Here is a 19,794-nt window from a genome sequence, read left to right as displayed (position 1 = left end):
CCCTGGCAGCTTCACAAGTCTGCACAAAATACTATAATTTCCATCTTGTTTCAAGACAAATGAGAGGTGATTACCAGACAGGGGTTGTTTGTTTTGGGGGTCCTAACGGTAGTAGGCTGTTCCCTAGTGCCTGAATAAAAAACAGTGCCCAAAGCAGAAACAAATAATAAATATTGCCTCGTCAGCTTTGTGGCTAAATCCATGCAAGGCTAGGAGTCAAACACAGTTGATAAGAGGTAGTATGTTTTTAATAACTAGGAGAATAGATAGACCCTGAGGAGAGTTGGGTTGAAAACAAAGTCCTCCTGCAACGCTATGACGAAGGATGAGAAATGTGAGGGCATTTTAAGTCTCTCTCTGTCGCTCTCTCCTCATACTCACTCACACACACACACACACACACACACAAACATCTACTAAGGTAGATGGAATTGTTTTAAGAAGGTCATACCAAGGATAATTACAAACACATTGAATAACAGATTCACTACATGGAACAACAGATAGTCCAAAATCAAATCAAAAAGTTAGTTTGTTCTTTAGCGTCTGTCCTTAATCTGAGAGATACAGTGCCCTCCACTAATATTGGCACCCTTGCTAAATATGAGCAAAACGGGCTGTGAAAATGTGTTCTTTGCTGTTAATCCTCTTGGTCTTTCATTCAAAATATTCGCAAAAATCTAACCTTAAAATGAAGTTTAAAAAAGTTTTTCAAATAAATGAAATATATACTTTTCTCAGAAATATGTGTGCCATAATTATCTAACTGAAGTATATTCCCATTCATATTTTATGTATTTAAGTTCACTTGAGTGATTAGGAACACTTAAGTGGTAAGCCATGACCTGTTTCACTGAGGTATAAATATGAGGTGACACACAGGCCAAGTTCCCATAGTCATCCATCACTATGGGAAAGTACCTGAATACAATTATGATGTGCAACAAAATGTTGAGCTGCACAAATCAGGAAATGTCCATTTCCACTATCAGGGCAATAATTAAGTTTTAAGCAACTGAAGATGTTAACAATCGGCCTGGAAGAGGACGTGTGTCTGTATTGACCCAACGCACAGTAAGGATGATGGTTTGAGTGGCAAAAAAATCTCCAAAGATCTCCAAAGTTAGTTGGGTCTTGGGGTCAGAAAGTCTCCAAAACTACGATCAGATGCCACCTACATAACCACAAGTTGTTTGGGAGGGTTACCATAAAAAAAAGCCTTTGCTGTCATCAAACAACAAACTCAAGTACCTACAGTTTGCCAAACGTTACTGGAACTTTCAATGGGACCGGGCTCTATGTTTTTCTTTCAAAGGCCCTGGACAACTTGTTAGGATACATGGTATCAGTGACTCCATCAAGTACCAGCAGATATTAAATCAAAACCTGGCGGCCTCTGCTAGGAAGCTTAAAGTGGGCCGTGGTTGGATCTTCCAGCAGAGCACACCTCAAAATCAACACAAAAATGGTTCACTCACCACAGAATCAAGGTTTTGCCTTGGCCATTCCAGTCCCCTGACCTAAACCCCATAGAAAACCTGTGGGATGAGCTGAAGAGGAGTCCACAAGCGTTGACCTCGGTATATGAAGGATCTAGAGAGATTCTATATGGAGGAATGGTCTCAGATCCCTTGCCATGTGTCCTTCAACCTCATTACGCATTATAGGAGAAGACTCAGAGCTGTTATCTTGGCAAAGGGAGGTTGCACAAAGCACTGTACTCAGCAAACTGGATGCAGTCTATCACAGTGCCATCCGTTTTGTCAACAAAGCCAATTATACCACCACCCACCGCGACCTGTATGCTCTAGTCGGCTGGCCCTCGCTACATATTCGGCGCCAGACCCACTGGCTCCAGGTCATCTATAAGTCTATGCTAGATAAAGCTCCGCCTTATCTCAGCTCACTGGTCACAATAACACCCACCCGTAGTGTAGTTTATTAATTCGACCATTTAAAAAAAACAAGCACACATAAAACTTAAAAGCCATACATGCACATGAATAAAATCATTGAGGATAACACACAATAAAGTCTGGGACTTATTTCCATTGTGGTCCCCTTCACGCGCTCCAGCAGGTATATCTCACTGGTCATCCCCAAAGCCAACACCTCCTTTGGCGCCTTTCCTTCCAGTTCTCTGCTGCCAATGACTGGAACGAATTGCAAAAATCACTGAAGCTGGAGACTTATATTTCCCTCACTAACTTTAAACATCAGCTGTCTGAGCAGCTAACCGATCGCTGCAGCTGTACATAGCCCACCTGTAAATAGCCCACCCAATCTACCTACCTCATCCCCATATTGTTCTTATTTACTTTTCTGCTCTTTTGCACACCAGTATTTCTACTTGCACAACGTCATCTGCACATCTATCACTCCGGTGTTAATTTGCTAAACTGTAATTACTTCACTACTATGGCCTATTTATTGCCTTACCTCCTCACGCCATTTGCACACACTGTATATAGAATTTCTTTTTTTTCTATTGTGTTATTGACTGTACGCTTGTTTATTCCATGTGTAACTCTGTGTTGTTGTTTGTGTTGCACTGCTTTGCTTCGTCTTGGCCAGGTCGCAGTTGTAAATGAAAACTTGTTCTCAACTAGCTTACCTGGTTAAATAAAGGTGAAATAAAAAAATTAAAAATAAAAAAATTTAATGAAGGGGTGCCAATAATTGTGTCACACATATTTGAGAAAAATATTTTTTTTATGATAAGAATGTATTTTTTCTTTAAATTATTTTACTTTAATTAACGGTTCGAATTTTGTGAATATTTTGAATGAAAGACCAAAAAGATAAACAATAAATACATTTTTTTACAGTCCGTTTTGCTCATATTTACCAAGGGTGCCAATATTAGTGGGTGGAACTGTATAAGAAAGATCAGGAAACATATACATACATACATATATATATATATTTTTTTTTTTACATGTGATGACTTCTGTCATGTAGCATCCCTTATTTTTGACACTAAACAGTTTCCATATACACTTCCATAAATGTTTTCAACTGGTACCGGGGGACCGTCAGACAAGTCGTGTGAAGCCTGTGGGCGCCCTAGAGCAAATGAGAGTCTCACCTTTACACAGAGGGGTCATACTAGTTTGTATCCCAAACTGTTTGGATGCTACAGACAGAAGTTGGCAGACTGCATCCAATAAAAAAAAACACATCTCTTGCTTAAACTACCATACCATTGCTTTATCAATTTCTCTGTGTGTGGTATGGTAGTACTCTATTAAAATACCATACCATCGCTTTATCAATTTCTCTGTGTGTGGTATGGTAGTACTCAATTAAAATACCATACCATCACTTTATCAACACGCAAACACCAGTCAACAAGTTGAAGGAAATGTGAAATATGTAAATATGTATACGTTTATTTATAAAACGATGTAAAAAAATAAATAAGAAATCAGTCAAGTTCCTTTCACTGTTCAATCAACACCATATTCAAGTTCTAAACAGTTGTAGAACCAGCTGTAGAAAACTTGGAATACGAGGTACTTATACATGTTTTACTGTGCTCCCTTCAAGGTGTGTTGTCAATTTTATTTCTGTGTTATCTAAATCAAATCAATCAAGAAATCTCAAACACAGCTTCATATTTTAACCAAGACATAAGACATATCATAGCCAAGACAAAAGGTTCGCTCTAAAAGGAATTCTGAAATGCATTAGGAGTTTCTTGGGTTTGTTTCAGTCTTAATGGGGAATAAAATCAACATTGGAAGACTGTGTTGGTTGGCCTCTGCCAACTTCAATATCTGCCCAATCACGACCCCATTACACATGCACACACACGCGAGCACACACACGAACACAAACACACGCGAGCGCACACACACAGAAACGCACACACACGTGTTTCCAAGATTATAGGGAGCCCATTTCACTTTCACGTCTTCTGAAGTGCCAAAATCCTGGTTTTGGCCCTAACTCACTCCAACTCGCTCATTCACTGATTTCTGTAGCCAGGCAAGCTGTTAGCTCTGGAACGGGCTGATGTCGACCCCTGGCTACCTCTACAACGGCCTAAAGTGTTTCTCCCATTCTCTGGTTAATGGAGGGCTAGTCGGTTCCTTTAACTGGGTCCCCAGGCCTTCAGTGAGATGCTAGGGCTTTCTGCCTGAATCCCTTGGACTCTAGAGGAGACGCTGTCCAGAGCTGTGACAGCCGTGAGTGAAGCCGCCACTACAGAGAACACACCATCCACAAAGATCACTGGCTTCCTTGATAAGTGCATTGACGACAACGTCCCCACAGTGACTGAACGTGCAAACCCCAACCAGAAGCCATGGATTACAGGCAACATACGCACTGAGCGGCTAGAGCTAAGGCTAGAGCTGAGGAGTGGGACACTAATCAGGACATTATAAGAAATCCCACTACGACCAACGAGCCATCAAAAAGGCAAAGGGTAAACATAGGCCCTGTATATAGCCATGTTATTGTTATTTGTTACTGTTATTTGTTATTCACTGTGTATTTATTCCTTGTGTCACTATTTACATTTTTTATTTCTCTCTGCATTGTTGGAAAAGGACCCATAAATAAGAATTTCAGTGTGGGTCTACACCGGTTGTATACGGAAGCATGTGACAAATAAAATGTGATTTGTTTTTTGTTCTGTTTCGGCAAATCAGACTATATAGCGCATTATAAGGGGAATAGGGTGTTATTTGTGACAACACACATGGGTAGTGGGTAATAGGTAGGTAATAGGTTCAGACACAAACAAACCCTACACCCCACCACTGTTTTGGTAAACAGCTGAGGGATGAGGTTGGAGAAATGTAACCACTCTCAAATTCATAGACAGCGCTATGGACGCAAGGTCTGAACAAACTGAACAAAAATATACACGCAACATGCAACAATTTCAAAGATTTTACTGAGTTACAGTCCATATAAGGAAATCAGTCAGTTAAAATGAATTAATTAGGCCCTAATCTATGGATGTTACATGACTGGGAATACAGATACAGTGGGGCAAAAAAGTATTTAGTCAGCCACCAATTGTGCAAGTTCTCCCACTTAAAAAGATGAGAGAGGCCTGTAATTTTCATCATAGGTACACTTCAACTATGACAGACAAAATGAGAAAAAAAAATCCAGAAAATCACATTGTAGGATTTTTTATAAATTTATTTGCAAATTATGGTGGAAAATAAGTATTTGGTTACCTACAAACAAGCAAGATTTCTGGCTCTCACAGACCTGTAACTTATTCTTAAGAGGCTCCTCTGTCCTCCACTCGTTACCTGTATTAATGGCACCTGTTTGAACTTGTTATCAGTATAAAAGACCCCTGTCCACAACCTCAAACAGTCACACTCCAAACTCCACTATGGCCAAGACCAAAGAGCTGTCAAAGGACACCAGAAACAAATTGTAGACCTGCACCAGGCTGGGAAGACTGAATCTGCAATAGGTAAGCAGCTTGGTTTGAAGAAATCAACTGTGGGAGCAATTATTAGGAAATGGAAGACATACAAGACCACTGATAATCTCCCTCGATCTGGGGCTCCACGCAAGATCTCACCCCGTGGGGTCAAAATGATCACAAGAACGGTGAGCAAAAATCCCAGAACCACACGGGGGGACCTAGTGAATGACCTGCAGAGAGCTGGGACCAAAGTAACAAAGCCTACCATCAGTAACACACTACGCCACCAGGGACTCAAGTCCTGCAGTGCCAGATGTGTCCCCCTGCTTAAGCCAGTACATGTCCAGGCCCGTCTGAAGTTTGCTAGAGAGCATTTGGATGATCCAGAAGAAGATTGGGAGAATGTCACATGGTCAGATGAAACCAAAATATAACTTTTTGGTAAAAACTCAACTCGTCGTGTTTGGAGGACAAAGAATGCTGAGTTGCATCCAAAGAACACCATACCTACTGTGAAGCATGGGGATGGAAACATCATGCTTTGGGGCTGTTTTTCAGCAAAGGGACCAGGACGACTGATCCGTGTAAAGGAAAGAATGAATGGGGCCATGTATCGTGAGATTTTGAGTGAAAACCTCCTTCCATCAGCAAGGGCATTGAAGATTAAACGTGGCTGGGTCTTTCAGCATGACAATGATCCCAAACACACTGCCCGGGCAACGAAGGAGTGGCTTCGTAAGAAGCATTTCAAGGTCCTGGAGTGGCCTAGCCAGTCTCCAGATCTCAACCCCATAGAAAATCTTTTGAGGGAGTTGAAAGTCCATGTTGCCTAGCAACAGCCCCAAAACATCACTGCTCTAGAGATCTGCATGGAGGAATGGGCCAAAATACCAGCAACAGTGTGTGAAAACCTTGTGAAGACATACAGAAAACGTTTGACCTCTGTCATTGCCAACAAAGGGTATATAACAAAGTATTGAGATAAACTTTTGTTATTGACCAAATACTTATTTTCCACCATAATTTGCAAATAAATTCATAAAAATCTACAATGTGATTTTCAGGAATTTTTTTTCTCATTTTGTCTGTCATAGTTGAAGTGTACCTATGATGAAAATTACAGGCCTCTCATCTTTTTAAGTGGGAGAACTTGCACAATTGGTGGCTGACTAAATACTTTTTTGCCCCACTGTATATGCATATGTTGTCACAGATACCTTAAAAAAAAGGTAGGGGCGTGGATCAGAAAACCAGTCAGTATCTGGTGTGACCACTATTTGCCTCATGCAGCAAATAGTGACATCTCCTTCGCATAGAATTAATCAGGCTGTTGAATACCTATGAAAGAATGCTGTTTATTAACTATAGCTCAGCATTCAACACCATGGTACCCTCCAAGCTCATCATTAAGCTTAACTTCTTATGGCTGCAGGGGCAGTATTGAGTAGCTTGGATGAAAGGTGCACAGAGGTGCCCATAGTAAACTGCCTGCTCCTCAGTCCCAGTTGCTAATATATGCATATTATTATTCGTATTGGATAGAAAACACTCTGAAGTTTCTAAAACTGTTTGAATGATGTCTGTGAGTATAACAGAACTCATATGGCAGGCAAAAACCTGAGAAAAAATCCGAACAGGAAGTGGGAATTCTGAGGTTTGTAGATTTTCAACACAGCCCCTATTGAACAAACAGTGGGATATGGATGGGTTTACACTTCTTACGGCTTCCACTAGATGTCAACAGTCTGTAGAACCTTGTCTGATGCCTCTACTGTGAAGTGGGGCCGAAGGAGACAGGAAATAGTCAGGTCTACCATGACCTGGCCATGCTCTGACCATGCGCGTTCACATGAGAGGGAGCTCTGTTCCATCGCATATCTGAAGTCAATGTAATTCTCCGGTTGGAACGTTACTAAAGATTTATGTTAAAAACATTCTAAAGATTGATTCAATACATCATTTGACATGTTTCTACTGACTGTTACGGAACTTTTTGACATTGTCTGCCTTTAGTTAACGCGCTTTCTGACTTTGGATTTGTTGACCAAACACGCTAACAAAAATAGCTATTTGGACATAAATGATGGACATTACTAAACAAAACTAACATTTCTTGTGGAAGTGGGGGTCCTGGGAGTGGATTCCGACAAAGATCAGCAAAGGTAAGTGAAGATTTATAATGCTTTTTATGAGTTTGGTTGACTGCACCATTTGGCGGGTAACTGTATTGGCTTCCTTTTGTGGCTGAATGCTGTTCTCAGATTATTGAATATTGTGCTTTTGCCATAAAGCTTTTTGAAATCTGACACAGCGGTTGAATTAAGAACAAGTGTATCTTTAATTCTATGTAAAACATGTATCTTTCATCAAAGTTTATGATGAGTATTTATGTTATTTGACGTGGCTCTCTGCAATTTCTCCGGATATTTTGGATGCATTTCTGAACATGGCGCCAATGTAAACTGAGGTTTTTGGATATAAATATGAGCTTTATCGAACAAAACATATATGTATTGTGTAACATGAAGTCCTATGAGTGTCATCTGATGAAGATCATCAAAGGTTAGTGATTCATTTTATCTCTATTTCTGCTTTTTGTGACTCCTGTCTTTGGCTGGAAAAATGACTGTGTTCTTCTGTGATTTTGCGGTGACCTAACATAATCGTTTGTGGTGCTTTCGCTGTAAAGCCTATTTGAAATCGGACACTTTGGTGGGATTAACAACAAGATTACCTTTAAAATGGTATAAGATACATGTATGTTTGAGGAATTTTAATTATGAGATTTCTGTTGTTTGAATTTGGCGCCCTGCACTTTCACTGGCCTTTGTCATATCATCCCGTTAACGGGATTGCAGCCATAAGAAGTTTTAAGGCCTTGGGTCTGAACCCTGCCCTGTGCAACTGGGTCCTGGATGTCCCCAGGTGGTGAAGGTAGGAAACATCACCTCCACTCCGCTGATTCTCATCACTGGGGCCCCACAAGGGTGCGTGCTCAGCCCCCTCTTGAAACTCCCTTGTTCACACATGACTGCGTGGCCAAGCACGCCTCCAACTCAATCATCAAGTTTGAAGACGACGCAACAGTAGTAGGCTTCATTACCAACGATGACGAGACAGCCTACAGGGAGGAGGTGAGGGCTCAGGGAGGATGGTGCCTGGAAAACAACCTCTCACTCAATGTCAACAAAACAAAGGAGATGATCGTGGACTTCAGGAAACAGCAGAGGGTGCACCCCCCATCTACATTGGCAGGACCACAGTGGAGAAGGGGGAAAGCTTCAAGTTCCTTGGCGTACACATCACGGACAAACTGAAATGGACCACCCACACAGACAGTGTGGTGGAAAAGGCACAAAAGAGCTTCTTCAACCTCAGGAGGCTGAAGAAATTTGGCTTGTCACCTAAAACCCTCACAAACGTTTACTGATCTACAATTGAAAGCATCCTGTCGGGCTGTATCACTGCCTGATATGGCAACTGCACCGCCCACAACCGCAGGGCTCTCCAGAGGGTGGTGCGGGCTGCCCAACGAATTACCGGGGACAAACTACCCGTGCTCCAGGACAACTACAGCACCCGATGTCCCAGGAAGGCCAAAAAGATCATCAAGGACATCAACCACCCGAGCCACTGCCTGTTCAGCCCGCTATCACCCAGAAGGCGAGGTCAGTACAGGTGCATCAAAGCTGGGACCGAGAGACTGAAAAACAGCTTCTATCTCAAGGCCATCAGACTGTTAAACAGCCATCACTAGCACATTAGAGTCTGCTGCCTATAGGCATAGACTAGAAGTCACTGGCCACTTTAAGGAATGGAACACTAGTCACTTTAATAATGTTTACATATCTGGCATTAATTCAATTCAAGGGGCTTTATTGGCATGGGAAACATGTGTTAACATTGCCAAAGCAAGTGAGGTAGATAATATACAAAAGTGAAATAAACTATAAAAATGAACAGTAAACATTACACATACAGAAGTTTCAAAATAATAAAGACATTACAAATGTCATATTATGTATATATACAGTGTTGTAGCAATGTACACATGGTTAAAGTACACAAGGGAAAATAAATAAGCATAAATATGGGTTGTATTTACAATGGTGTTTGTTCTTCACTGGTTGCCCTTTTCTTGTGGCAACAGGTCACAAATCTTGCTGCTGTGATGGCACACTGTGAAATTTCATCCAGTAGATATGGTAGTTTATCAAAATTGGGTTTGTTTTCGAATTCTTTGTGGATCTGTGTAATCTGAGGGAAATATGTGTCTCTAATATGGTCATACATTGGGCAGGAGGTTAGGAAGTGCAGCTCAGTTTCCACCTCATTTTGTGGGCAGTGTGCACATAGCCTGTCTTCTCTTGAGAGCCATGTCTGCCTACGGTGGCCTTTCTCAATAGCAAGGCTATGCTCACTGAGTCTGTACATAGTCAAAGCTTTCCTTAAGTTTGGGTCAGTCACAGTGGTCAGGTATTCTGCCACTGTGTACTCTCTGTTTTATGGCCAAATAGCATTCTAGTTAGCTCTGTTTTTTTGTTAATTCTTTCCAATGTGTCAAGTAATTATCTTTTTGTTTTCTCATGATTTGGCTGGGTCTAATTGTGTTGCTGTCCTGGGGCTCTGTGGGGTCTGTTTGTGAACAGAGCCCCAGGACCAGCTTGCTTAGGGGACTCTTCTCCAGGTTCATCTCTCTGTAGGTGATGGCTTTGTTATGGAAGGTTTGGGAATCGCTTCCTTTTAGGTGGTTGTAGAATTTAACGGCTCTTTTCTGGATTTTGATAACTAGTGGGTATTCTGCCCTTGAGTTGCGTTCCCATGCAAAACTAGACAGATAGCTAACAACTAAGTCTTCAATAAAACTCCCAAGGCGTGACTTTTCTTGAATGAATATATTGAAAATGTTTATGTTGTAAAACTGCAAAATACAGAAAAGAATATACTTCAGTATTCAATTCACACCGACATACTGTAGCTGTACATTATACATTTGAAGTTGCATGAATACAAAGCACGTGCTAAGGTACCATGCATCTGGCATGATGCCAAACCATATAGCGAATTGTTACTCATATGGTAATTGACTAACTCCTTTCATTACTCTAATAATGTACAACCATCTATGTAGAATAACAAAGCATATTACACTAGCAACAGTAACAAAACTACAGTATTGTATATTTTACAATTCGTTTGCATGACACACGCGCAAAGTAATACAGCTATCTGTCTAGTTTTGCATGGGACCGCAACTCAAGGGCAGAATAGTGGGTATCGGCCTAATTCTGCTCTGCATGCATTATTTGGTGTTCTACGTTGTACACGGAGGATATGTTTGCAGAATTCTGCATGCAGAGTCTCAATTTGGTGTTTGTCCCATTTTGTGAAATCTTGGTTGGTGAGCGGACCCCAGACCTCACAACCATAAAGGGCAATGGGTTCTATGACTGATTCAAGCATTTTTAGCCAGATCCTAATTGGTATGTTGAATTTTATGTTCCTTTTGATGGCATAGAATGCCCTTCTTGCCTTGTCTCTCAGATCGTTCACAGCTTTGTGGAAGTTACCTGTGGCGCTGATGTTTAGGCCGAGGTATGTGTCGTTTTTTGTGTGCTCTAGGGCAACGGCGTCTAGATGGAATTGGTATTTGTGGTCCTGGCGACTGGACCTTTTTTGGAACACCATTATTTTGGTCTTACTGAGATTTACTGTCAGGGCCCAGGCATTACTCATCTCATATGTATATACTGTATTCTATACTATTCTACGATATCTTAGTCACTAAATAATGTTTACATATCTTGCTTTACTCATCTCATATGCATATACTGTATTCTATACTATTTTACGGTATCTTAGTCCGTTCCGCTTCATATGTATATAGTCTTAATTCATTCCTACTTAGATTTGTGTGTATTGGGTATATGTTGTGTAAGATATTACTTGTTAGATATTACTGCACTGTCAGCACAAGCATTTCACTACACTCGCATTAACATCACGTGTATGTGACCAATACAATTTGATTTGAGCCTTTCCCTATCTAAAGCAGGTTTAATATATAGTGATTGCCCATAAGTTAAACATCCTGTCAGTTGCGGTCAGTGCCGTTTAAGGTGAGGGAGGATGATCATTTTTTATTTATTTCCATGACATCATATTGGATGACTGTCACTCATATTCCATTCACCCGGTTCAATGTAAGAGCGATAGGTTTAGGCTACTACATGATACTCAAATTTTCCCTATACCCATCATGAGGTTGCTACAACCTAGCCTATGAATTAAAGTTTACAACGTAGGTGCACACAAGTCAAGAGACACATTTGAGGTGACAGACTGACATTCAAAACCGCCTTGAACACTCTTGCCTTCATACAGCTGATATAGCCCTCAAACTCAACTCTGGACCTCGAAGAAAGTTGCACTGCAGCCTCTGGCACACATGTCTACGGTGTCGACATAGTTTAGAAACGCGGGTTACTAACCTCTCTCTCTCTTTCCCCACTGTCATCCTCTCTCTATCAGTTCAATAAAGTCCAAAAATACTTACAAAATACACAGATATTATAAGTTCAAGATCCTAAAACACACTACACTGCAGTTTTATAGATACATTTCTAAAGTGGACTTGAGATACTCTGAAAACTCTTATTGGCATTCCCAATGTTATCATACAGGCAAAACAACAACAACAGCAGCTGCTGGTTTTGCCCAAGTAACAAGAGGGCCACTGTTTCTAGAGACTGAGGGAAGGAAAGTTTCCCTAATCCGTGCTATGGCTCTGAGGTACTTCCCATTAAAATCACTGTCATCTCGACCAAACAATGGCTGCTTTGTGTGTGTGTGTGTGTGTGTGTGTGTGTGTGTGTGTGTGTGTGTGTGTGTGTGTGTGTGTGTGTGTGTGTGTGTGTGTGTGTGTGTGTGTGTGTGTATTCATGCGTGCCTGCATATGTCTGTATGCCTCCGTGTGTGATTAAGTGTGTGTGTGTGTGTGTGTGTGTGTGTGTGTGTGTGTGTGTGTGTGTGTGTGTGTGTGTGTGTGTGTGTGTGTTTGCGTGCACATCGTCCTACATTCTAAGCAGTCAGTGGTGCTGTTCTTCTCTCCATTTCCCTATACTCCATTACCCCTGGATGCCTATGAATGAGATGTGTGTTTGGTGTGTACACCTTGTTTTTGTTGTGACTTGTTCCTTGGTGCTGGCCTATATTTGCCTGGCTCTGCGACCGGCTGTTTTAGTACGGGAGACTCACAAAGTGTATGATATACCGTTTGTGACTCACCATCTGGATTCGGTCTTATGTTGCAAAATGTGAAATGGTATACATAATACACTGTATTTGAGGAACAATAGGAAAGTAATTCTGCTTTGAAAGTTGATCAACTTGTAAACTCACTTTTGAGAAAATCACCTTTGAATGTTTTGGTATTGAAGAGCACTTCTTTGTCTACACCCATACACCCATCCACACCCTCTTAAGCTTTAGCCCCACCCATCTCGTTTCGCTCTCGGACCGCACACTTGACGCTCTGGCCGATGATTTGTTAACCTCCGGATAACATGAAAACAGCCTAACCAGCTCTGCTGGCAACAACTTCATTACGCTTTTTTGCAAATGTTTACTGACACTGGCCATATTCAACGGGTGTTGTACACACGTCACATAGCGTTAGCTAACGAGCAAGCCAGCTAACGTTAGTTAAACAACAATGAACAAAGTGCCAGCAATGCCACAGTGCTGGGAGCTAACCAACCAGGTGCAATGTTAGCTAGCTAACATTAGGCGCTTACTAGAAAAGCAAACGGATCTGGGAAACAAATAATAACGTCAGCTAGGGAGCCAGCCAGCTAACGTTAGCTAGCTAGCATGATGGACGTGTCTCCCTCCCTGTCAGGAATGCCATACCACGGTTGCCCTTAGTTTGAAGATGTAATCCGGAGACAGGTGTTTTCTCCATCTCTTTAGCCATCATACTCTAATTCCACTGATTTCAAAACTTGATCCTCCAGAAAGTGGAGAGCAACACTTATGCAATTCCACAATACATTTTTGTATTGCCGCGGGGAATTGTCAAGGAGGTGGACAGATGGGCAAGTGAAATAACCTTTTGTTTATCAATCACATTCTATTATATCTGAAATTATTATGATTTCAATGAATGTCATATCAGAGAGCACAAAATGTTTCAATGTGTTACTTTTTGCTTAAAGGTCATTCTAGCCTGCCAGAAGTTTGAGTAGACTATCAAGCTATCTATTCAATCTATTATTATTATTATAATCTATCTATTAGACTATTCAAGCCTATCAAATTTGTTTCACCATAGCACATGATCGGTAAGTTTTGAAAAGTACATATCTCCCATTTATAACACTGCACTACTCCCTGATTACTTAATGAACCAAAGCGTCCGTTGCTATGCTGGTTGCTTGGCTCTATTTTAACTCGTAGCGGTCGCAAAGGAAAGAGGACGCAGGTAGTTCTAGTTCCATTTCACCGCATAAACGCTCGCTCAGTCCTCGCAAAATGATTACCTCAGAATTGCTCTCCACGGACGCTGTTTTTGACGGTGACAACCTGCTGACTACGTGCTGCTTCAGAGGACCGAAAAGACTGGAAAGAGAACACGCTTCCTTTACCATATATTTGTCTTTATATAAGAAAATATTGTTAAATAGGAAGAAATAATTTAAGTTGTTTTTAGATTTACATTGCTAGCTACTGTACTTATTTACCTCAGCCTGCCTAGTCAGCTAGCCAGCTACAGTAACTTCTATTAGATAACTGGACGGCTTTAGCTATGTACAACTATTTTTCAACAACCATTTTCCATCTAGCTAGTTGGTCATCTACATGTTGCTCGCTGTACATATAGTTCAGTGGAGGCTGCTGAGGGGAGGATTGCTCATAATAATATCTGGAATAGAGTAAATGGAATGGTATCAAACACATGGTTTCCATTTGGTTGATACCATTCAATTAACTCCATTCCAGCCATTATTATGAGCCGTCCTCCCCTCAGTAGCTTCCACTGATATAGTTACAGTCGGAAGTTTACATACACTTAGGTTGGAGTCATTAAAACTCGTTGTTCAACCACTCCACACATTTCTTGTTAACAAACTATAGTTTTGGCAAGTCTGTAAGGACATCTACTTTTCCAACAATTGTTTACAGATTATTTCAATTATAATTCACTGTATCACAATTCCAGTGGGTCAGAAGTTTACACACACTAAGTTGACTGTGCCTTTAAACAGCTTGGAAAATTCCAGAAAATCCCAGAACAACAGCAAAGGACCTTCTGAAGATGCTGGAGGAAACAGGTACAAAAGTATCTATATCCACAGTAAAACGAGTCCTATATCAACATAACTTGAAAGGCCGCTCAGCAAGGAAGAAGCCACTGCTCCAAAACCGCCATAAAAAAGCCAGACTACGGTTTGCAACTGCACATAGGGACAAAGATCGTACCTTTTGGAGAAATGTCCTCTGGTCTGACAAAAATAGAACTGTTTGGCCATAATGACCATAGTTATGTTTGGAGGAAAAAGTGGTAGGCTTGCAAGCCGAAGAACACCATCCCAACCGTGAAGGACAGGGGTGGCAGCATCATGTTGTGGGGGTACTTTGCTGCAGGAGGGGCTGGTGCACTTCACAAAATAGATGGCATCATGAGGCAGGAAAATTATGTGGATATATTGAAGCAACATCTCAAGACATCAGTCAGGAAGTTAAAGCTTGGTCGCAAATGGGTCTTCCAAATGGACAATGACCCCAAGCATACTTCCAAAGTTATGGCAAAAGGGCTTAAGGACAACAAAGTCAAGGTATTGGAGTGGCCATCACAAAGCCCTGACCTCAATCCTATAGAAAATGTGTGGGCAGAACTGAAAAAGCGTGTGAGAGCAAGGCCTACAAACCTGACTCAGTTACACCAGCTATGTCAGGAGGAATGGGTCAAAATTCACCCAACTTATTGTGGGAAGCTTGTGGAAGGCTACCCCGAAACGTTTGATCCAAGTTAAACAATTTAAAGGCAATGCTACCAAATACTAATTGAGTGTATGTAAACTTCTGACCCACTGGGAATGTGATAATAAAAGTAAAAGCTGAAATAAATCATTCTCTCTACTAATATTCTAACATTTAAACATTCTTAAAATAAAGTGGTGATCCTAACTGACCTAAGACAGGGAATTTTTACTCTGATTAAATGTCAGGAGTTGTGAAAAACTGAGTTTAAATGTATTTGGCTAAGGTGTATGTAAACTTCCAACTTCATTTGTATATGTCTGTCATATTGAGGTATCTAGCTATAAGTTAAACCTGATCAATCAAATGGATAAGAGTAAACAATTATGGTAATTCCAAATGCCCTTAACTAGGTGTCTTCGCTAGACAGACACAGAGAGGGGGGAGGAAGAAAGTGAAAAAGAAAGAATGAGAGGGAGAGGGAAGTGAGAAGAGAGTGGAAAAGAGTGGAAGACAGAGAGAGAGATGGAGAGAGAGAAACAGAGAGATTAAGACAGCAGTGCAAATGTACTTAGACTTGACTATTTCAATAACTGTTATCTTCCAACTTGTTAGGCAATCATATGTACCTACAGTGGAAGGATGGCCAGCCACACAGGAGGGGGATTTTTATTAAGGAGGAGGCCGTGCTGACCGAGATGCATGCTGGCCGTTTCGGAGTGAAACGCATGACGTCCAAAATTAACCTACGCTTCTTCTGACGTGGAATTGTCAAGGAGGTGGACAGCTGGGCAAGTGAAATAACCTTTTGTTTATCAATCACATTCTATTATATCTGAAATTATTATGATTTCAATGAATGTCATATCAGAGAGCACAACATGTTTCAATGTGTTACTTTTTGCTTAAAGGTCATTCTAGCCTGCCAGAAGTTTGAGAGGGAGAAGACTGTGGCGCCGGAGTTCAAGCCTATCAAATTTGTTTCACCATAGCACATGATCGGTAAGTTTTGAAAAGTACATATCTCCCATTTATAACACTGCACTACTCCAAATGTTCTCACAGTGAAGTGTAACCTGTGTGTTTGCTTGTTTACGTCTCTGTCTCCTACCCTGTTCCCTTTAACTCTGCTCCTGTTCTCCAGGATCTAGGAATTCTGCCCAACATCCAGACGTGGATCACCTGAGGTCCTCCATTACCAACCCCCCTCCAACTTTTCATTACATCATCTACAGCTACTGTTGTTGTCATGTTGTCATTATCTGCCCAGAAAGATTTTTTGCTCTATCATACTGGGCACATAGTAACGATTAACACTAGCACTGCAAACACTCAGAACAAATAGAGCAGCAGTGCCCAGACTGCAGTCTCCCTCTTCAAGTCCCCCTTCCGAGACTGTCTGCCTGTTGAGAGCAGGTGACAGGCAGAACCTCCCACCCACACAGCAACCACCTCCTCTATATTCCACACACAAGGATTTAGTATTTTAGTCTATGATTGTCATGTGAGTGTACCCTTTTTTTGACGGGTGAAAATAAATGAATGACACTGTACCAAAAACAATCAAAGTTGACATATTAAAATTTTAAATATTGCCAGGTTGGTTATCACAGCTGTTTCACAAGGTGTTCATTATTGTAAGTTGTAACGTATCGTTTGATGGTATTTATTAGTTCCTGGGACCTACAATAGATACATATATATTCAACCATAAGGGTGTACTAATGAGCTATGTGAGATAGAACGAAAATGTATCACAATAGAGGTCTACTGAAATTATATTATTTCAGTGTAGATAAGGGAAGGGCAGGTTAAAATAAAAACATGCCAGCCAGACAAACTAGTGTATGAATAAAACAGATTTGCATATGGAAGGAGTGGAAATTTGCTGTAAGTAACTAATGTGTCAAGCAGATTACACATTTTCTTTGCCATTTCCGAAACGTATCAGTGTTTAAGACATGGATTTCATGTTGTAATGTTAACAAGGTACCCAAACGTAGTTAGAAGTAATGTTTTCATTTTATTAGCTAAACAAAACTTAAACAGCAAAATTGATGTGGAAATCAGCCTTGTTTGCATGGCGATGATGAAAAGCATGTCATTTAGGCTGTAATGTTCTCCAAAATTCGAATCATTAGGTCAACACACCGTTGATATAGCAACGGATGCTAATAGTTCATGGAATCCCATTGTGATGCAGTGGAGAGACACTTTTTGTCCGGGGGATATTATTAGGGATGGCAGGCCCCCATTGATTTTGTTAGTCATTCTCACTCAGATATCATATTAACATGGCAGTGGTCATTACAAAATGTGTAAAATTGCTGGAAATTAGATTTAAAATTGCAAAAATGTCTCTCCACCCCATAGCAGAACTTGTAGAATTGTAATAAATTAGCTGTACAACTGCATTTTTTTGCTTAGGGCCCCCAAAAGGCTAGAGCAAACACAGGAGCACATGTGCATGGTCAAAAAACGCATGTGCTTTGCCAAAAAAACGATTCTCCCCAAAAGGACTTTGGGAAGTTCATGTCCATGTCCCAAATGGCGCCAGAGACCAGGCTCTGTTCAGAAATAGTGCACTACATAGGGAATAGTGTGCCATTTGGAAAGCACACCCTGTGTATTTCTTTCATTTGCTGTTGAGGAAGGGGCCCAAGCTCACTTTTTTCTATCAAGAATGTTGTTTCCTCACGGAGACCTGACCACAGAGTAAACCAGCACTGTTATGGAACGAGAAAGGAAGGACATTATGGCAAGAGAAAGGGGTGAAAGGGAGGTCTAACCAAAACGTTCCCCCTTTCAGACTGTATGTTGACAATCTGAAGCTGCACGAGGGAACAGTCTGTTCAAGAGATGAGGTTGGATATAGTGTGTGTGTGTGTGTGTGTTTGTGTATTCACCTAAGGGCAATGGGATAAATATTGTTGATTCTAAATAATGTTCTGTGTGTTTGTGTCAGAACTCACCTTCTTCTTGCTGCAGTAGATCTGCCATTTCTTCTCGGCAGGTAGAGCAAACATTGCCTCCCTGTTCTTGTCTGTCAGGTCCAATTCATCCTGTGACAACAGAAGAAGGGCAATGAATCAATCAGCCAGTCAGTCACAATCAATCCATCAATTAGTCAATCAAGGAATTAAGTAATCAGTTATATGATTATCTCATTTATTGTTTTGAGGCTTCATAATGATATGTCAAGGATGACATACTGTCTAACTCATTAACGCTAGGACCGCTAAAGCAGTCATTTGGACTGCTCATGAATTGTATTGTTTTATTACTCTAATCACCCTGATAATTGCCTCAACTGAACCTCAACTATAATTTCACACATATAGTATAATAACAGATGAAGTAAATGAAGTAAAGTGTTATGGGGGAGAAAGGGGGAAGAATGAATGAGTTTGTACTTGTATTTTGTATTTATTATGGATCCCCATTAGCTGCTGCCAAAGCAGCAGCTATTCTTCCTGGGGTCCAGCAAAATGAAGGCAGTTTATACAATTTTAAAACATTACAATACATTCACAACACACTGTGTGCCCTCAGGCCCCTACTCCACCACTACCACATATCTACATTACTAAATCCATGTGTATGTATACTGTGTATGTATACTGTGTGTGTGTGCGCGCGTGCGTGCGTGCATGCCAATGTTTATTGCTTCACAGTCCCCGCTGTTCCATAAGGTGTTTTTTAAATCAAATTTTACTGCTTGTGTCAGTTACTTGATGTGGAATAGAGTTCCTTGTAGTCATGGCTCTATGTAGTACTGTGTGGCTCCCATTGTCTGTTCTGGACTTAGGGACTGTGAAGAGACCTCTTGTCACATGTCTTGTGGGGTATGCATGGGTGTCCGAACTGTGTGCCAGTAGTTTAGACAGGTAGCTCGGTGCATTCAACATGTCTCATAAATAGAAGTAGTGATGAAGTCAATCTCTCCTCCACTTTCAGCCAGGAGAGATTGACATGCATATTATTAATATTAGCACTCTGTGTACATCCAAGGGCCAGCAGTGCTGCCCTGTTCTGAGCCAATTGCAATTTGCCACTTTTCCAATTGCCACTTTTTTGTGGCACCTGACCACACGACTGAACAGTAGTCAAGGTGCGACAAAACTAGGGCCTGTAGGACCTGCCTTGTTGATAGTGTGGTTAGAAGGCAGAGTATCACTTTATTATAGACAGACTTCTCCCCATCTTAGCTACAACTGCATCAATATGTTTTGACCATGACAGTTTACAATCTAGTGTTACTCCAAGTAGTTTAGTAATCTCAACTTGCTCAATTTCCACATTATTTATTACAAGATTTAATTGAGGTTTAGGGTTTAGTGAGGGCTTTGTTCCAAATACAATGCTTTTAGTTTTATAAATATTTAGTGCAAACTTATTTCTTGCCACCCACT

The 19,794-nt window shown here is 40.9% G+C and overlaps 1 protein-coding gene across 2 annotated transcripts in view; it reads right to left on the bottom strand.

The window, feature by feature from the left end:
• The window catches only part of daam2 (dishevelled associated activator of morphogenesis 2), a 238,821-nt gene that overhangs the window by 95,876 nt on the left and 123,151 nt on the right, over window positions 1-19,794 (bottom strand). For both annotated transcript variants that reach the window (XM_071381760.1, XM_071381761.1), the window contains exon 3: window positions 18,355-18,444. In XM_071381760.1, coding sequence (XP_071237861.1) covers window positions 18,355-18,444 — 90 coding nt within the window. The remainder of the gene's footprint in view (window positions 1-18,354; window positions 18,445-19,794) is intronic.

This window comes from Salvelinus alpinus, chromosome 33, assembly GCF_045679555.1.
Source record: "Salvelinus alpinus chromosome 33, SLU_Salpinus.1, whole genome shotgun sequence".
Classification (NCBI taxonomy): domain Eukaryota; kingdom Metazoa; phylum Chordata; class Actinopteri; order Salmoniformes; family Salmonidae; genus Salvelinus; species Salvelinus alpinus.
The sequence above is the reverse complement of the archived record's forward strand: the minus strand, read 5'-3'. Positions and strand labels throughout refer to the sequence as shown.